At 41.6% G+C, this 14626-nt stretch overlaps 1 protein-coding gene across 3 annotated transcripts in view; it reads left to right on the top strand.

Moving 5' to 3' along the window:
- Window positions 1–14472, top strand: part of TNFRSF8 (TNF receptor superfamily member 8) — a 29773-nt gene extending 15301 nt beyond the window's left edge. For 2 of the 3 annotated variants that reach the window (XM_087755430.1, XM_087755429.1), the window contains exons 5-14: window positions 2079–2204; window positions 2627–2782; window positions 2885–2978; window positions 3357–3613; window positions 3825–3935; window positions 4490–4537; window positions 5727–5752; window positions 7096–7353; window positions 7605–7812; window positions 9295–14472. In XM_087755430.1, coding sequence (XP_087611556.1) covers window positions 2079–2204; window positions 2627–2782; window positions 2885–2978; window positions 3357–3613; window positions 3825–3935; window positions 4490–4537; window positions 5727–5752; window positions 7096–7353; window positions 7605–7812; window positions 9295–9539 — 1529 coding nt within the window. In that variant the 3' untranslated portion in view covers window positions 9540–14472. The remainder of the gene's footprint in view (window positions 1–2078; window positions 2205–2626; window positions 2783–2884; window positions 2979–3356; window positions 3614–3824; window positions 3936–4489; window positions 4538–5726; window positions 5753–7095; window positions 7354–7604; window positions 7813–9294) is intronic. The other variant, XM_009460961.2, reaches the window with a different exon arrangement.
- The last annotated feature ends 154 nt before the right edge of the window (window positions 14473–14626 follow it).

Genomic DNA, 14626 nt, shown 5'->3' with positions numbered 1-14626 from the left:
CAGTCTGAGAACACCGGCCCACATGCAAGCCCTCCTCTGTTTCAAAGTTAATTTCATGTTCAATTTCAAGATAAACTTCAAACCAAACCTCAGAAGATCATTTTAATCAATTTCTACAGTTGCCACACCTCTTCTCATGTACTTAATTCTTGTGCAGGTAAAATGAGACTTCATACCTGGGATACCAGAAGAATATTTTCTTTCTGTTATTACAGAACAAAACATTTCCCTCCTGTCAAGGGGAGGAACAGAGACTTTCGTGGGAAATAATGGTATATGCTAGAACAGCTCATGTTATGCAGAAGTTGGTATTCCTCTTCACTTCTGTTTATTCTCTTTGTGGTTTTTTACCTTTTTTGTTTGGTTGTTTTTTTGTTTTAGACTCTAAATCAGATATCCAGCTCCACAAGATAGCACTGCAGTCAACACTCAAGATAATTTCCCACCCACAGTTAAGAGCAAATCCTCAGGAGTGCATGAATGCACATACTCACAAAAGAAAAACACTTAAAACACTTATTTCATCTACTTACTTTCAGTACATTTTTCTGTACAGGTGATTGCAGCTGGTATTCCTACTGCTCAGGCTTTTATCTGGTGGTTGAGCTATGAACACAACCAGTGGAGAACAGCACCAGAAGACACTGTTAGGCAAGCTTCAAACTACTGCACCTGGGGCACACGTCCCCCAAGGGAGGGACCCGTGTGTACAGGAAATCTCGAATAACTGAAGTTAAAGCTTTTGGGTTGTTGCGGGAGGAAGGGGAAAATGACACACACGTGCAGGTACACGTGTGCAGCTTGTGTGCTGAGATTCAGCAATCATCCCCCACCTTGAAAAGAATACTCAGACAAGTAGTTTTGAGGAGGTGGGAGTGACATGGTTCAGGCTTGTCTGGTGGTATTTAGTGGGCCAAATATAGCACAGCTGTTTTTACCAGCACTCCTACATCATGCTTGCCAAAATGCATAGTAGGTGAGTTATTTCCCTGCCAGGTTCCCCCTCCCTGTGGTTAACTCTTTGTGACCCTTACCACTGCGCCTTCTAATTTCTTTGGCACTATGGCCAGTGGTAGAATACCTCATCTGTTGCTTCAGGAGCTGAAACATTAGGAATGCTTGTGTCCCAGCCTTTCTCGTACTCCTAGCCGGTTATTGTACGTAGCTTGCCAGACAGATGCTTTTAAAGGCCAGTCGCTAGAAAATGATTACCAGACATAAACACAGAGTCATAGAATAGCTTAAGTTTGGCAAAGACCTCCAGAGGTCATCTCATTCAGCCAGCTGCTCAGCTTCATGCCTGCTGCATATATACAGAAGGTCTGCAAGATCCAGGGTAGTGTGCTTGCAGCTGTGAGTAATGAGTCCAGGTGAGCTGGAAGTCTTGAGCAGAGAAAGTGTATAGCATGTACATCCAGCATCAGAAAGACATACGTATGTAATTTGATTTGTTTAAAGGAAAGCAATTGAAAAATTAAACCATCTCACAACTGTCAAGGCAACTGTAAAACTAGCAGGACTGCTCAGAAAGCAACCTACTGCAAACCTGCCAGGGTTATATAGGGCACAGCTCAAGAAGTACCATCTTGTAACCTCCCATTCTGAACATGGGAGATGGTGGTGTCCCTGCATCAATCCATGTGCACCTAGGTGATTCTGGCAGCTTTTGAAAGGAAAAGTGATGTCTTAAGTAGCAAAATATCAGGACTTGGTTGCTACAGTCAAGAAAAAAACATGGAAAACAATTGCCTGGGAACCTGGTAATGGCAGGACAATATTGCCCTCACTGCAGACTTGGCGGTCTTGTCTAACTGGCGGCAGATGATTTGCCATGTGCCCATTCTGCAGGAATCCACACTGCCTGTGATAATACCATGCATATTGTTGCTGTAACAGGACAGGATCCCTTCACGCTTGAATGGGAAAGGCAAAAATGTGCTAGAGAAGCCAAATGACAGGTACAAAGAGAAGACTGTGGTAGTGTGTCTAACAGGTAAATGAGCATACAAGAACATCAGGATGGTTGTCTCCTGTGATTCTGAACAGGTATCCTGCATATTTTGTTTTTCTTTCTCTAGGCTACGTTAAAAAGAAAGCATGTCCTAGGGACCCAGATGAAGACTGCATGAGATGTGGACCTGAACAATATGTGAATAAAGAATCCCCAAAGCCACGATGTGATGCTTGTGTATCATGTGCAAAAGGTTTGCTTTCCCTCACACATACATCAGAGTTTTATATTCTCTCTCTGTATTTTAGTTACACTTTATTTATGTTTTATTAATTTAGAATTTCCAGCAGCAAAATTATCCATCCTTGGTTACTGATTTGGAGAGCAGAATGCTACCTTGCATGTAATCAGTATTGCTTCCTGTGTGACCTGGGACTAACTAAAAATTCTCTCATTGAAATCTATCCAAGTCTGATTCCTGCTTTCTGTCTTATATTACAAGCCATTGTCTATAGGCTGCTCCAATTATTCATGACTTAAGTTGCCATTGCGAAGAGTGCCAGCAGCCTGTTCTGCTTCCTGTGCCTTTGAACTGATGTTGCTCATCTTTGGCCCCTGCTTTGCGTTTTCCTTGCAGGGTGATCCTTTGTTACTGCATCTGTTTCTTCCCCACAGAATCTGACCTTGTGGAGAAAGAGCCCTGCTCCTTCAATTCTAGCCGCGTGTGTGAGTGCCGACCAGGCCTGTTCTGTCAAACCGCTGTTGAGTACACCTGCATACGATGCCAGCAGCACACTGTTTGCAAGCCTGGTTTTGGAGTCAAAGTCAGAGGTAGGAATTCCTACCTGTCTAGCCTACCTTTCCTGATCTTGGCCATAGGCCTGGACCTGACGCATTTTGGTTGGTTGACCCTCACTCGTTACTTTTATTCAGGTACCTCAACAAATGATGTTACTTGTGAAGAGTGCCCTTCTGGGACCTTCTCTGATCAAAACTCCAGCACCGACATCTGCAAGCCCCACACAAAGTAAGTCCACAGTTCTTTAAAGTGACTAACTGATTAATTAAAGCTAATAAAGGACAAAAAGGGACACCTGTCACTCCTGGTGCAAAGTATACAAATTTATCTTGGAGGCAATGGGATAGCTTTGGGCCTATGTGTTTAGAAGGCTTCTCTTTATACCTGTTGCACAGCTGGAGGAAGGAAGGAATCCCTCTTGCCTCATTTTTAGTTTACTAAGTACAGTGGAATCGTACACACGTGTGAGTATCAGTATCACTGAAAGCAATAAATGCAGGTGGTACAAAAATGACCAAAGGGATGTTTGTCACATGGAAAATACTCTTATCTTGTACCATGGCAGTTTCCTCTAGCACTGATACACTGTTCTCTTTCATTGCCTAGCTGTGCCGAGTTAAACAAAGTAGCACTAAGTGAAGGAAATGCCACACACGATCAGGTTTGCCTGGACCAATTGCCCACCTACCTCACCCCAAGCACTTTGTCCATCAGATTCAGCAATGAAACAAATAACTCTGACCTAAGGAGGTCTGAGGAGAACCTGGTGACCATTGCTAGTATCCTTTTACATTCAAGTCCTGAGGAGAAAGCTCCGGCTGGCACTTCTCCCACCTCAGCCAAGGGGGAGATGACAACAGGAGGTAACAAAGATAAAGTATTTACTCTGTCTAGCATGTTTTATTTGGATATATCTTTGGTAAATGCAATTTTTATGTGGGAGCTTCTGGCAAATCCCCTACAACTTGTGAAATGTTGTCCACGGTCTATGTCCAAACACATAGATATACTAATAGTCTCCCCTCTGCCTTTTCCTGGCCTTTCCTATACTCCCTGTCCCTTTCTGTGCTGTAGGTCTAGTTCTTTGGGGAGTGATTCTCTCTCTGATAGTGCTGCTTGTGGGTATGCTGTTATTTTGGAAATGGAAGGTTTGCAAGAAACGGATCCTCATCCTCAAAGGAAAGCGTGAGTTTTTAAAGCTATAATACATAGTGTGCTGTTTGATCTCCAAGTATATGCCAGCTGGGAACTCAAATATCCCAAAATTTTGTGGAGGTTGCTGAGGAAGAGAATGTTGCCTGGTAGAAGTGGGCCAGATAGGTGTCCTAGGCAAACAGTTCATGCAGCGTGTTGGAGAACATGACAGAAAGATTGAAGTAGCTGTGAATTTATGGAGGAAGATACTACAAGCTGGGTGGGGAAAGGGTAACCAGTGGTTTCTTCTCTCAGTACAGACACTAATATTAAATGATACCTGAAGTGTTTTGTGAGTATTTGTGGGTTCCTGGGATAGGGTTGGACTTTGAGCATGAGAGGAAGAGTGATTTTTACTGATACTGACTCTCTGTAGCTTTGCCGAGGGTTACATGTGGGGTGTGCCTGCAGAACCACATTCCCTCTTTTACAGAAAGCAGGATGTACACGTTGTAGGTTAGTTGTAGGCTTGTGGGTGTGGTAAAGCTGTTAGAGCCTTTATGCTCCATGATGAGTTTTGCTAAATGAATGGTTTTTTTTATCAGAACATCTGCATGCCGTCACTTCACACAAATCCGGGCTGAGATCTCAAGGTGAGTGACGGATGGACCAGGAATTGTAATCTATATGTCTAAAGAATACATGGATAGTTTTAATATGGAACTTTATTTTGTGGAATTTTAATTTAAAACATGGAACTTTTCCATGGAAAATGTATGTTACCTGCTGACATGCAAAGGCCAGCTCTGCTGTCTGTCCTGCACAGGCAAGCGACGCTCTGGATGTGACAAGCCACTAGATGGCACTTTTTTCCCACTGCACGTGAACGGTTGAATAATGTGTCAGTGCAGGGACGCTTTACAGGAAAAACGCCCAATTAATTTCTGGGCACTCAAATGTGGGAGACGTGTTCCAAAAAAAGTGGATGTTAGCCATAGCAACCTGTACAGATCCCCTAGAGTACACACGTTTTGCCCAATTAACTAATCGCCTCTCAGCACTTCCATGTCCATTGACTGATTTATTCTCTTCTGTTGTGTTAGATTCTCCTAATCATCACACATCAGAGCTTTTTATACTCCTTTATTCAGGAATACAATTTAACACCTCTTCTGTGCAGCTTAATTTTCTCAAAATGGAATTTTTGCTTCCTCATTTGCCTTACACAATAGAAACTGTTACTGTGCAGCATTATAGAGCTGATGCATTGAAAATAAAGGTGGCTGTGTGTCAGGGTGAAATTAGATAGTAGGCCTGAGCCCGTCTGGCTTCATGGTACTGCAGAAGGATGCTGTACACTCCCTCCTTCCCACCTCTCTTTTTTCCCCAGTGTTCCTTTCCTCCATCCTTGCATAAAATCCCATCCCCTTAATATTCATCTGCCCACACAATGAACTGATCCAACTTGTTAATCCAGTAGAAAGTTATTAACATTTTTAAACTTTTTTTTTTTTTTGTAAGCCTGTCTTCTGCTTATCTAGAAAGTTTGATCAGTTCATAATTTCATTAGATGAATACCAGTTGTGGTGTGGGGAGAATGATAGGGATGGCCACAAACAGCTTCGGGGAGAGCAGGACCTCACAGTCTTGGCAGCAACATGTTGCTGGTTCACCTCAGCCGTGTCATGTAAGTGTGCCCTCAGTGGTAAAGAAAGCATAATGTGGGTGGGTTGGGCAGTAAAGCAGTTTAGGACATGGCTAGGTGATATTTCAGAGCAAATATTAACATTCTTGTGATTGCTCTGAATTTTCTTCTGATAATTTTTCCTCTTTCCATTGCAGGTTCTGATCTAGTGGACGAATATGCAGTAAGTACAAACAATATCCCAAAACAGATCACTTTCCATTCCAATGTAAATAATGGTATTTTTAAATGCCCTATTAAAGAGTGCCAGCCTTTTTGTTTGGACTTTCCTCTACAATGTGTGATCCTCTACATGCAGCGATGAGATGTACTAGGACTTGTTACTTTCATGTCTTGGGCTGTGTTTATTGTGGTGTTAAATAATGTGATGCTGCCAATCTTGCTTGTGAAGGGAGTATTTGGTTTAGTCTTACACTATTCGTGTTGCATCCTATGGGATGAGATCCAAAATTACAGGATGAACATGCCTTTTCTACCTTCTGGGAGAACCTTGTCTGTCAGTCCCATTTTCTCTTACTGCTTCAGTCACACAAGTGGGATTTGTACTCTTCTTCTGTTTCCCTCTTTGTAGGATTTGGCATGACTGTAATATGGGTACACAGTGGGTATTGTTTGTCTGGAAGACTTTGCGTCAGGACCAGCTTCTGGTTTAACAGTATAGTTTGCAGATGAACAAGACAAATATCCCTCAATATGGTAACAACAGAAAGCAGTTCCTCAGCTGCTGAAATCGTCACAGCTGTCTGATTCCCCCACTTCCAGTGAAATTACAGCAGCTTTCATCCTCTGAGTCTTCTCAGTTTATTAGGCTTGTTATCTTTAAATGTCCATATCTGCTAAAATGCTCTTTAGACTGTTCCTTTTTTCTTTTAAATCAGTTTGCTTTTAAATGTTGTACATTTGCACAAATACAAGATACTACTTATTCTAATAAATCTGGTTGCAATCAGCTATCATAATTTCAGTGTGTCATTGCTAATTTCTGAGTTGTGGGGAGCTTCCACTCTTGCTTTCATAGTGACTCAGACATGAGCAAGAGTTTTAAACTGCACTTTTCAAAATCTTACTATGTTTTTTTTTTTTTTCTTTTCCAACCTTGTGGAAACAGAAACAGAGCTAGGAACCATCAGAAATTCGTGATGCAGGACCTTTAGCCTCTCGCAGATTCTGGCTTGTCTTTTAAAGGACTGTTTGTAATTAATTCTTCACCTAATAGCTAGTTTTAGCTTGTTTCTCCTACCTGAGGTTTTGCTGAGGCAATTCCATTTTGAAGTTCAACCAGTTCAACCTCTGGCTTGTTTTGTTCTTCCATAGGAGCGTGGTAGGTCTTTGCAAAATCTAAGAGGAAGTTAAACCATATATTTTCAGTTTTGACTGTTTGACTCTCTCACCATATGACTACACATCTATACAGGTTTGTCCTCTGATACTTATCTCACAAGTAAATATGAAAAATATCTTGTTAAAGTTCTTTCTGATCAAATCCCTTAAAATTCTTGCCTCCAGCATCTATCTTTCTTACTGATGTTATACTCTTTGCTGAAAAGTGCTACTGAGCATCAGCCCCCCAGAATGCAGCTGCTACTATATTACAGGAGAGCAGACTCTGCAACAGAGCATACAACAGAAGACTTGTGGCAAAAAGTCAAAATGACAAATAGGTGGATTTACAAAGGTTCATCAACATCTAAATTGCAGACAAGGCAGTGGAATTTACCAAAGCATCCAAGCAGGTCCAGGAAACTGGATTTCAGTGGAAGTGAGGTACATTCTTGCAAATGTCATCAAAAATCTGTGAATTTAACTTAGAAACACTATTTTAAAATATGGCCTTAAGTGATGCAGGAACCTAGTTCAAAGAAACACTTTGGACTTTTTTACTGCCTGTGGCAGTGGTGCTTTGAAGTACATTATGTTATTCTGACTGCCACAGAAGGATTCTGTAGACCTATTGCAATCTTCATAGTGTTGTTTTTACATTCACCCCACTTCTACTCTGCTCTTTGTGTTGGCAGAAGATCATACTGACTACTGAGCGTGGCCCAGAAGAGAAGGAGTTAATTGACAGAACCCTCCCTTTGGAAACCAACAATAACTTGGTCTGCAGCACAGAAAAAGCAGATATTCCTGATCTGAGTCTGACTGACGTGACACAGAGCAATGGAAATGCCCCAGATTGCCCTATCGATTCTCGAGTGAGGGACCACACAAATAATAGAATTGGTGAGTCTTGCTTTTTTTTTTTTTTTCTCTTGCCTTTTCAATTTTTCAACCATGGGCACATAATGTCATTCTGAGATTATTAGTAAGCTGCAAAGTGTCCGAAGCTTCTAACAAAGATTGGGGCTGAATCTCCAGAACCTTGGACACACAAATTCTGGTATATCTAATCATTTGAATATCATGCTTTCTTATTTTCACATTTGCCGTAGTCACTTATGAACCTGACAGAAAAATGCTTTGCTCTTCTCCCTCTTTTTCATTCCAGAAGATGTAAATTTGCAGAAGCAATTTTAAATCCAAAATTTATCAGCTGGAAAACGATGCTGTAATACTTTAATGAGAGTTGTACTTCACATGTCTCAAGCTATCATTTTTTCTCTTGGTTTCACATTAATAGCTTGAAATGTGTCTCCCATATGTTCCCATAAAGTCTTTGACCATGGCACAATGTAGGAGATAAAGTCAGGCAAGGAAGCTTACTCACAGGGGGAGAATTGTTACCTGAGACACAGCCTACATGAGACATTCTGGCAATGTTTCCAAACCTAATTTTGAGGGCATTTGAAGGTTGGTTTGTTTTTTGGGTTGGGTTTTTTTTTGTTTTGGTTTGGTTTTTTTTTTATTACTAGAGTTGACCTTTCCTTATTAAATGCCCTTTCTGTTTTTTCTGTGAGTGATGGACTTGGGATGAATGTGATGATTTGACTTACATACCCAAATATCTCCAAGCAATTGTGAACAGTAACCTACAGTGTCTGATTTGCTGCATCCTTCTGAATAAAATGTAGTCGTGCAAGCCATAGCAAAGGCCTTATTTACCTTTTGTAAAGAAGTAGGTTCAACAAGTTGGACACAAGGTTCAAGTCTATCCCAGAAAATTTTGTAGTTGATTCTCAGTGCTGATCCTTGCCCAAAGGCTGCTTTTAATGCAGGTGTTGTTGCTTCTTGAAACAGCAGGAGCATAGACCTTCAATTCTCCATATCTACCTTCCCCAGATCCCGGTTAATTGCTTCTTCTAACAGACTCTTGTGAATATCTTACTGCCTTTTCTAATTTGTCTTTTTCTCCTGTAGTCCTAGCTAAAGTGCAGTGGCTTCATCACATGGGAGCTAGATCTACTTCATCTAAAATGCCTAGAGTCCCCTTGACAGTGGTCCAAAACCAGACAGTGTAATATAAAATGTGCTGGCCTTCTTTATCACTTTAATATGTTCAAGTGCTTTGATTTCAAAATTAAAAGCACCTTATGAATAAACAATAAAATAGACAACTCATAATGTGTGAATTCCAAAAGCTTTAGTGGGTTAGTGAATTCTGTGTTTTCACAGTGATGGGCTTGATCTGCATGCCTCTGATTAAAAAAAGAAGCGAGGTGGGGAGGGCGAAAAACTGAGTACGAAATAAAAGTTTTGCATGCAAAGAAACCATCTCTAGGGTCAGCAGTGATAACTATGCTCAGCAGTATTTTTTTCCTTCCTCAGAAAAAATATACATCATGAAGGCCGACACTGTTATTGTGGGGTCCATTTCAGAAGTGCCTAGTGGCAAGAACTGTGCTGCTAGAGGATGTGAAAGTAATGTTGATGCCCAGGAAAACATGGAAGAGGAACTGGCAATGCACTATCCAGAGCAGGAAACAGAGTCTTTCCCAGGGAATGATGTAATGGTTCCTGTGGAAGAGGAGGGAAAGGAATTTCATCACCCCACCACTGCCACTGAAAAGTGATAACCCACTGAGAAGATGTGTGAAGCTACAGAAACATCGTGTGACACTAAGCCTCAATCTATGACAAGGAAGGTAAACACTTAGTGCCTTAGATTATCTGAAAACTCATGTAAAACACTGAAACACATTCAAACAAGGAGTGCTAGAACCTATTTCATCCAACGAATGAGAGGATCATCCAGACCGTTGGCCTTCATAGCTGACGTCAAATATTTCTCTTTCCCTCTCTCTCCCAGTATCATAGAATCATAGAATTGTTTAGGTTAGAAAAGACCTTTCAGATCATCAAGTCCAACTGTTAACCCAGCACTGCCAAGTCCACCACTAAACCATGTCCCTAAGCACCACATCTACATGGCTTTTAAATACCTCCAGGATGGGAACTCAACTACTTCCCTGGGCAGCCTGTTCCAATGCTTGATAACCTTTTCGATGAAGAAATTTTTCCTAATACCCAATCTAAACCTCCCATGGTGCAACTTGAGGCCACTTCCTCTTGTCCTATCGCTTGTTACTTGGGAGAAGAGACCGACCCCCAGCTCACTACAGGCTCCCCTCAGGTGGTTGTAGAGAGCAATAAAGTCTCCCCTCAGCTTCCTTCTCTCCAGGCTGAACAACCCCAGTTCCCTCAGCCACTCCTCACCAGACTTGTGCTCTAGACCCGTCACCAGCCTCGTTGCCCTTCTTTGGATGCACTCCAGCACCTCCATGTCCTTGGAGTGAGGGGCCCAAAACTGAACACAGGATTTGCGGTGTGGCCTCACCAGTACCAAGTACAGGGGGACAATCCCTGCCCTGGTCCTGCTAGCCACACTATTCCTGATACAAGCCTGGATGCCACTGGCCTTCTTGGCCACCTGGGCACACTGCTGGCTCATATTCAGCTGGCTGTCAACCAACACCCCCAGGTCCTTTTCCGCCGGGCAGCTCTCCAGCCACTCTTCCCCAAGCCTGCAGCGTTGCCTGCGGTTGTTATGACCCAAGCGCAGGACCCGGCACTGAGCCTTCTTGAACTTCACACAGTTGGCCTGGGCCCATCAATCCAGCCTGGCCAGGGCCCTCTGCAGAGCCTTCCTGCCCTCCAGCAGATCAACACTCCCACCCCACTTGGTGTCGCCTGCAAGCTTACTGAGGGTGCACTCGATCCCCTTGTCTGGATCATTGATAAACATATTAAACAGAACTGGCCCCAGTACTGAGCCCTGGGGAACACCACTTGTGACCAGCCACCAACTGGATTTAACTCCATTCACCACCACTTCTTTGCACCTGGCCGTCCAGCCAGTTTTTTACCCAGCGAAGAGTACGCCCGTTCAAGTCATGAGCAGCCAGTTTTTCTAGGAGAATGTTGTGGGAAACTGTGTCAAAAGCTTTACTAAAGTCCAGGTAGACAATATGCACAGCCTTTCCCTCATCCACTAAGTGGATCACCTTGTCATAAAAGGAGATCAGGTTGGTCAAACAGGACCTGCCTTTCATAAACCCATGCTGACTGGGCCTGATCCCCTGGTTGTCCCGTACATGCCACATGATGGCACCAGGATGATCTGCTCCATAACTTTCCCTGGCACCGAGGTCAGGCTGACAGGCCTGTAGTTCCCCAGATCCCCCTTCTGGCCCTTCTTGTAGATGGGTGTCATATTTGCTACCGTCCAGTCAACTGGGACTTCTCGGTGAGCCAGGACTGCTGATAGATGATGGAAAGTGGCTTGGTGAGCACTTCCCCCAGCTCCCTCAGTACGCTTGGGTGGATCCCATCTTGTCTATATGGTGTAGCAGGTCACTAACCATTTCCCCTTGAATTATGGGAATCATGCTGGAAACAAATTTGAATCAAAGCTACAAAATTCAGAGGACATCTGGATGCTAACTCAAGTTTCACAGTTTGCTTTGTCTGCATGAAGGAATGGATTGAAAACGATGTCTGATTACTTCTATTAGCTATGAAAATTCCGGCCAGAATTCTGAGTGAAGCTTGAGACCACCATGTTTCATATGTTGTTTCTATTCCAGTATTACCAGTACTTCCAATTTTGTCATCTATTTTGCAACATCTGGTATTTTTCTTAAGGCCTCAACTCTTGAATAAAAGTAATGACTGTTTCAGTTTTCCCTAACACAAACAGAACTCTGAAGTTTGTGGACTTCATGTTTCTTGAAGAAATGGGATCAAAAGGTGTCAGACAGGCTCAGAAAACAGAAGGCAAATAAAACTAATTGAAGTCCACTGTACTTTAGGCCATTCTTTCTAATTTTTGAAGTCTGATTCATGTTTTTTGACTACTTCAAATCATCAGTAACTGTACAAAATGGCCTCTTCTGATGGAAGCCAAACTGGCTGAACATTTGGATGTTGGATGAACATGGGTTTAGCCCAGTGTGGAGTCTGTAAAAAGGGAAGACAATAAACTAGTTTTCTACAAAAAGGGAGGACTGAAAAACAGGCACAGCAGTTATTTCCTATAACATAGTTAATATCTGCTTGTTTTAGAAGTGCTATAATCATCAGAGTGACACTGACTTGCATATCTGTTCTTTAAAAAAATCTGTTTTGTGGTCAACTGGCTTGTGTTATGCTATTTCTCAATCTTTCATGCTGCTTGTTTGATAACTATAAATGTAATAGTGCTGACTATGTTTTTGCACAGGACAATGGAAAATGAGCAAGATGACAAAGTGTGCCTCAATAGTCAAAAAAAGGAACCACAAAAACAATTACTTGCTTTGTCGTTTTACCCTGGATAGAGTACTGTAATAACAGCTGTGCAACTTCAGCATCTTTTGTTTTAGAACAGAGAAAAGGAACATAAGGGCATAAAAAATACCTTCTTGGGCCAGACTAGTAGTACGAGCCCAAGATTTTATCTCTGACAGTCGCAGTAAAGATACGTTATTTAGGAAGAGCACATAAACCTGGTTAATATCTGCTTTTGCATCAACTGCAATTGGATTAAGGATGTTAAAGAGTTTGTCCCAGCCTTTAGCATTCATTCATATTGCCATTAATTTTATTTCTCTCTTTTGAATTGCCTGGTACAATCTGCCTCCGTAAGCACCTGTGGCAACAGGTTACAGATAGTTATCATTCTACTACTACCATAGTAAAGAAGTACTTTTACCACTTTTAAACTGATCTCTTACTTATTTCAGTGAGTGCCACTAGTTCCTGTATTACAGAATTTAGTACAATACTGAGTTGCTTTTATGATTCTTGATTGTATCCTCCTCAGCCTCCAAGCGAGGTTCCCGTCTTTTTATATTTCTCATGGAAGTTAGATGCTCCACTGCCTTGGTCATTTTAGTTGACCTCTTCCACATCTTTTCAAACTTCACTACTTCTTCTGGACATCTGGAGGCCAGAACCATGCACTGCACTGAAGAAGAGGGGTGGCCCAAGGTTTTAAATAGTGGCAAAATGATATTTTCTATTTTGTTCTCAATACCTCTCTAGATGATGCCCACCATTTTGTTTGCTGGTTTTGGCTGCCCCTGCACACTAATCAGATGATTTCAGAGAACCATCAAGGATGACTCCAAGATCGCTTTTCTGAGTCGTAGCTGCTAGATGCCAATTCAGCACCATGTACACCTGGTTTAGATTATTTTTCCCTAAATGTATTGCCTTGTGTTTATCTATGTAGAAGCTCATTTGCCACCTTTTTATGAGCTCCTTCTGGCTTTATTTGCCTTCTGTGTGTCATGTAACTACCTGGAGAAGTTTTGTGTTGCCTTCACTGTGTGGGCGCTCTTTTCTCTACATCATTGATGAAGATACTGAATAGAACTGGCCCCACCTGTCCCCACTGCTAACTGTTCTCTATCCTGAAAAATTACCATTATGCTGTGCCCTTTCCTTCCTGCCTTTTAAACAGCCATAACTTTTTGTAGCCTGTAACCTTTTAGCAAATCCATAAAATGACCTTTCCTCCAATCCTGTGGCAACTTTGTTTTTCCACCACCATAGGTGTGGAACGTCATCAAAGGCTTTTTGAAAATCACCATGTGGTAGGTCCACTGGATCTTGTTTATCTATTAAGGCTCACAATACAAGAGAAGGTATATTATCAAGGTTTTGTGATTGAAGAAATAAATCCAGAGAAATTCATACTTTTCTGGAACCACAGCCCCAGAGATGAAGTGGGAGAATCTCAGCATTATGGGATCTAGTCACTAACTTTCAGCAGTGCATAATCTACCTGTACTATACTTGAAAACTGTTTGTAATTTCAAGTGTTGTTAGTTCCAGTATTTACTTCCTGAATTCCACTCTTCTCTGCGAGTCCAGAACATAAAATAATTTCTAAAAACAACTGCTGCCACTGTATATTTTATTTCATCTACCGAGTCTTGCAAGGGAGGTGATTTCTGAATCCTTTCTGTGTACTTCTGCGTTTGTACTTGGTTTATTTCATTCTGAAGATAATGCTCAGATTGAAATTTCTTTTGGCTATCTGTATTGCCATGTCAGCAGCAGTTACGTGAGGTGAAGAAGGCAAGAGAATTAACCTTTTTTGGTTTAACTGCTAGTTGTGCAACAGAAGGTCAAGTCACCAAGCACTAACATAAAACAGCAATGCAAGGAAGAGGAAAAAACTGTGTAGGACAAATACTGCTCCCCCTTTTCTCACTTCCAGTCAGGGTAGTTCATTGTTTTCCAGTGCATACGCTTCATTCTAGAAAAATAGAGGAACTTCTATTTCATTTTAGAGAACACCAATTTGTCTATCCACAAACTGAATAACCATGTTCACCTGGCTGTGATTGTTAAAGGATGTTCTGTAATGACAGCTAATTGTATATCAGCTCTGTATATAAATTAATCTTTTTTTTTTTACTGGAACAGCTTTCTAGATGAATCATATGCATTGCAACCTGCTAGATGTATTATAGTTGGTTAGTTTAATAGTGCTGGTAATCTTTGAATTAAAAATTACATGGATTTTAAGCCATAGCCACGCTTTTCTTGTCTGATATGTAAATGTTTCGTTGTTGATAATTTCAGTACATGTATCAGTTGCAGATAAAATATTTTTGCAAGAGAGCTGTTCAAAACTTACAAACCTATTAGTCAACTGGAGTTTTTCTCA

Source organism: Nipponia nippon, unplaced genomic scaffold, assembly GCF_047370975.1.
Source record: "Nipponia nippon isolate SJK-2023a ecotype South Korea unplaced genomic scaffold, ASM4737097v1 scaffold_19, whole genome shotgun sequence".
Lineage (NCBI taxonomy): Eukaryota > Metazoa > Chordata > Aves > Pelecaniformes > Threskiornithidae > Nipponia > Nipponia nippon.
Note: the sequence above shows the minus strand (reverse complement) of the source record. Positions and strands in the feature narration are given on the sequence as shown.